Source organism: Corvus brachyrhynchos, unplaced genomic scaffold (assembly GCF_000691975.1).
Source record: "Corvus brachyrhynchos isolate BGI_N302 unplaced genomic scaffold, ASM69197v1 scaffold182, whole genome shotgun sequence".
Taxonomy (NCBI): Eukaryota; Metazoa; Chordata; class Aves; order Passeriformes; family Corvidae; genus Corvus; species Corvus brachyrhynchos.
In genome coordinates, this window is record NW_008236807.1 from 297,305 (window position 1) to 301,285 (window position 3,981).

Below are 3,981 nucleotides of genomic sequence, written 5' to 3' on the forward strand. Positions count from 1 at the left end.
GTGCTTCTTGCAGACATCTCAAAGCATCCAAAAATAGGTATCTTTGTTCCCTTTTCAAGGCAGACCTTTGGTTACCATGGTTTTAGTTGGGATCCTTTCTCTTTTAGAGCATCTCGAAGCCGTAAATGCGCAGAGAGGATTGTAGGGAATTTGAGCAGCACTGAGCACTGCTGTCTCCAGAGCATGGAAGCATGGAATGGTTTGGGTGGGAAGGGAGCTTAAAGATCATCCAGTTCCACGCCATGGGCAGGGACACCTTCCCTAGAGGAGGTTGCTCCAAGCCCTGTCCAAGCTGGCTTGGAACAGCCTGGAGAAATCGTTCTGTTCTGCTGATCTCACAGCAATGAGCGTCCCTGTTTTTTCTCTCTCTCCCAGTTGTTTTACATGGCAACAACCTCCTGGTTTTTGGGGGCACCGGGATCCCCTTTGGAGAGAGCAATGGGAACGATGTCCACGTGTGCAATGTCAAGTACAAGAGATGGGCTCTGCTCAGCTGCCGTGGCAAGAAACCCAACCGCATCTACGGCCAGGTAGGGAGCACAAGGAAGCCCTGAGTGCCTCCGAAAGGGGCCAGAACACCAAAATCTCTTCCCTGCTCCTCACCAGAGTTGTTCTCTCTGTATAAAAGCACAAAGAAAAGCAGGTATCCTTCCTTAAAGAAATAAAGCAGCCTTGGTTCTTGGAGAGTTCAAAGGAAAGGAGGTTTTCTCCTAGTTGGAAAGGCCAAAATTTGTTCACTAAATACCTGGTGCAGCTGAATGAAAAAAATCTGGTTTAAGGAGTGGTTGGGAGTCAAAAACCTTCAAAACCCAAAACTCAAAATGAAAATTTGTAGGGTTTCTTTATATTAGAATAACACCTTTTAAGACTTTCCATAATGCAGATGAACAGGGTGGACAAAGAAAGGGATTCACGCTCCGAGCAGGACTGACCCCTTTTGCTGGTGCACATCTGCTTTGGAAGAGCAGGAATTCCCTCTTTTCCAGCCCCAGGTGTCCCTAGTCCTTTCTAACTGGTTTCTCTGCCAGGCCATGGCCATCATCAATGGGTGTCTCTACGTGTTTGGAGGAACAACTGGGTACATCTACAGCACCGACCTCCACAAGCTGGACCTCAACACTCGGGAATGGACCCAGCTGAAGCCAAACAATATGTCCTGTGACATGCCAGAGGAGAGGTGAGCACCTGGGCAGCCTCAGGGAGCTTTTTTTGGGAGGCAGACAATGGGAAGCTTTGGGAAACCTTGCTCAGGTTGGCATTTCCAGCCCTCCTTTGCCTGGGATCGCTGTGGCGTTGGAAGGAAGGATTTTGTTCACTCTCATCCATGGTTTGGTGTCCAGCTGAGAACAGAATTGGGAATGCAAGAATCTCAGACTGGTTTGGGTGGGGAGGAACCTTGAAGCAAATCCAACTCTACCCTCTGCCATGGGCAGGGACACCTCCCAGTATCCCAGGTTGCTCCAAGCCCCGTCCAACCTGGCCTTGGACACTGCCAGGGACCATCTTAGAAGGGGCTGGAATATTAATAGCTGTCCTGGTGTTCCATAATCATTGCACTTAATTAATTAATAATTGCTCTGCAATCAGAAAATGCCTTTCAAACTTCTGGCGTGCTGCTTGGAGGGCTCAGGAAAATTTCCACATCTCCTGAATATTCCCAGCCTGAGGGACTGATGCAGCATAGCCAGGCTTGGGAGTTTCTGCTCAAATCCCTGGAATTTGGTGGTGTTTTCCAGAAGGTTTTTTGTTGTTGTTAATTGTGCTGCTGGATGTTCTTTGCTCCCTCAGGTACAGACATGAAATTGCTCATGACGGTCAACGGATTTATATCCTGGGAGGTGGAACTTCCTGGACAGCTTATTCCTTGGATAAGGTGAGGTGTTTGGGATCTTGCATAGGGGATTTTCCACACTGAGGTATAACCAGCACTGCCTTTTCATCTGGCTTTGCCTGGAGAGCCTGGTAAAAAAAAAAAGCCCAGATAACTGGGAGCAGATTGCTCTCCTATTTCTGTAAAACCTGGGTTTGCCACAGGATGTCCTGGTGATGAATCTGTGGACACTTTAAATAGTGCTCTGCTTCCAAAAAAAGTGGGATCTGCAGCACTTAATGTGACATTTGATCTCTCCATTGTTCCATTTCTTTTCTCCCTACATGAAGTAGGAGAAAGGTATTTCTAAATCCTTCTGAGAACTCAAGGGTGTGGATTTTAATTGGCCCAGCTCTTTTAAAAAGCAATACTCTTTTTTTTTTTTTTTTTTTTTTTTTTTTTTCTTCAGCTGTAGGGCTGAAATAGCAAAGCTGGGATGGAGCTTGGAAGGTGATTTTAGACCTGCTTAGTCACTGGCTGGGATCAGCTATTTTTGGGTTTACACTTAATGAAAGAAAAGGAGTTATTTATAGTGGGTCAGAGCCTGTGGCTGCCTCATCCTGGTGCTGGCAGAGCCAGGAGGATCTCATGGCTCCTCTTTTTCCCTCCAGATCCATGCCTACAACCTGGAAACCAACACCTGGGAGGAGATCACCACAAAACCTCACGAGAAAGTCGGTGAGTTTGGAATTTCCCATCTTTCCCTGTAAACCAGAGTGGCCAAGGTGCTTGGAGATGCAGTTTTCTTGTTCAGGATGTGACTTAATGCTGGCTTTGAGATCCTGCTTGTGCTTCAGCACTGGGGATTAACCCATCCAAGGGAATTTGGCAGTCTGGCTTCCCTCCCTCCCTGCCTGGGGAAGGTGACAGTGCCTGGATCTGCTCCCAGAGGATCCAGATCATCTCTGCTCCCTTTGAGGCCCTGGGCTTTCCCTGGAATCTCACAACTGCTTTTCACCAAGCCCCAGATCTGGGGAACAAGATTCCAGCACATTTCTTCCTTCCCTAGAGAGGAATTAGGAATCAAACCTGAAACAGCTGCTTAAAATTACAGCTTTTATACCTGGGATTGCAGGAAAGCAGAACCTCTTAAAAAATAAACTCCATGATTAAATGTTGAGACAAAATCACCACTTGCACAAGCACTTTAAAGCAACTGTTGTTGTTACATATTTTTAAATTTATTGTCCCCAGGCTTCCCAGCAGCCAGAAGATGCCACAGCTGTGTCCAGATAAAAAATGGTAAGATTTACCTCTGGAAAATGGGTGTATCTTGTACAACCAAACAGTGGAGAGCTGGAGAGAGCTGTGGGGAACATGCAGCTTTTCTGGAAGAGGATTTTTTCCTCACTGACAGCCCTTAAGCTGCCCAGCTGGCACCACTCTTTCTTCTGCACTGAAAAAACAGTTACAATCTTGATCCCTCTTTTCCAAACTCTGCAGGTCAGTGCTGAGTGCTCTCTGTTGAAGGGTGGAGTGAAATGCTGGGTTGTATTTCCTAGGAGTGTTAACTGTGCCGATAGAAGTAAGGCAGGAGCTGGGAGATGCTTCCAATCCCCTTCACCAGCAGGATTTGGCAGCCTCTGAGTTGGGAACTTGGGCAAATCTGGGAGCAAGGCAGGACTGGGAGCTGGAGCTGCTCCCCGTGGATTTAAAATCCCTGGAATCTGATCAAACCCAGATGCCTGGGAAGTCAGGTTGGCTACAAAAAGAGGGAATGCACTCCTGCTTCCAATGGCATTTAGCCCTGAGTCTGCCATGGTGGGGTTGGGATAGTGGCAGGCTGGCAAGTGGGACGTGAGCCAGAAATCCACCCTGATCCCCCAGTGTGGGCAGCAGGGGAGGGGGATCCTGTCCCTGTGCCCCTCAGGTGAGAGCCCACCTGCAGAGCTGCCCCAGCCCTGGGGACACAGCAGCAGGACCTGGAGCTGCTGGAGAGAGTCCAGGGAAGGCCAGAGAGATGCTTCAAAGGCTCCCTTCTGCTCTGGAGCCGGGCTGGGAGAGCTGGGAATGTTCCCCTGGAGAGGAGAAGGATCCAGGGAGAGCTGCGAGCCCCTGGCAGGGCCTGAAGGGGCTCCAGGAGAGCTGGAGAGGGACTGGGGACAAGGACT

General features: G+C 48.8%; 1 protein-coding gene across 1 annotated transcript in view; it reads left to right on the plus strand.

Annotated features, from left to right (window-relative positions):
- The window catches only part of KLHDC10 (kelch domain containing 10), a 16,389-nt gene that overhangs the window by 9,249 nt on the left and 3,159 nt on the right, over window positions 1-3,981 (plus strand). Inside the window, exons 4-8 of the mRNA XM_017727970.1 lie at window positions 376-530; window positions 1,029-1,177; window positions 1,789-1,873; window positions 2,482-2,548; window positions 3,065-3,112. Of these exons, the coding sequence (XP_017583459.1) occupies window positions 376-530; window positions 1,029-1,177; window positions 1,789-1,873; window positions 2,482-2,548; window positions 3,065-3,112 (504 nt within the window). The remainder of the gene's footprint in view (window positions 1-375; window positions 531-1,028; window positions 1,178-1,788; window positions 1,874-2,481; window positions 2,549-3,064; window positions 3,113-3,981) is intronic.